This window comes from Austrofundulus limnaeus, unplaced genomic scaffold, assembly GCF_001266775.1.
Source record: "Austrofundulus limnaeus strain Quisiro unplaced genomic scaffold, Austrofundulus_limnaeus-1.0 Scaffold304, whole genome shotgun sequence".
NCBI lineage: Eukaryota > Metazoa > Chordata > Actinopteri > Cyprinodontiformes > Rivulidae > Austrofundulus > Austrofundulus limnaeus.
Window position 1 is genome coordinate 1 of NW_013952706.1, and position 702 is coordinate 702.

General features: G+C 35.9%; 1 protein-coding gene across 1 annotated transcript in view; it reads left to right on the top strand.

The window, feature by feature from the left end:
- Positions 1-88: 88 nt before the first annotated feature.
- The window catches only part of LOC106527000 (SLIT-ROBO Rho GTPase-activating protein 3), a gene marked incomplete at its 5' end in the record, with an annotated part of 5,734 nt that continues 5,120 nt past the window's right edge, over positions 89-702 (top strand). Inside the window, 1 exon segment of the mRNA XM_014021750.1 lies at positions 89-115. Coding sequence (XP_013877204.1) covers positions 89-115 — 27 coding nt within the window.

Genomic DNA, 702 nt, shown 5'->3' on the forward strand with positions numbered 1-702 from the left:
GGATGCGAGTAAACAGCGATAGCGCTTCGTTGCCAGGGAGACAGAGAGGAAGTGAGGGCAGCCCGAGTTTGAAGCCACAAACACAAACTTCCCCGGCCACGAGACAACTACCAGTGTAAGCCTGGCGCACCTCGGGCACCGACCAAACTGAAAGCCTGTGCTGCTGTGTACTTCCAACATTTACAGAATTATAACTCTTAGATTGTTGCTCTTAGTAGAGTTAGAGGAAAAAAAGAAATTAAAACTGTTTGTAAAGAAGTGTGTTGGATTTATGGAAGCCATTGTTGTCATTTCACTGTTATGGATGGGCATAAATTGGGGGGGCGTTATGACCCCCACAATAAAATGACACCATTTGCTCAAACACAAGAAAATAACTGGTTAAGTACACAGCTGCACAGTACCAGGTAAATACTTACAGGTATATCTTGCAGTAATACATCCTAAATACGTTAAATATTTGTTGCTGTTGGAGTACATGGGTAAAAAAATAAGTAAGCTTTTTCCTGATTGTTGAACTGACGTGGAACAGAAAAGATTCAAAGTAAAATACAAAGAAAACAAGAAAAGTTAAGTAAATTACAGTAAAAGCATTACAATATATTTAACCCCAAAATATACTGAATCATTTTACAAAGGTAAATAAGTAAATAAGTAAATAAGTAAATAAATAAATAAATAAATAAATAAATAAATAAATAA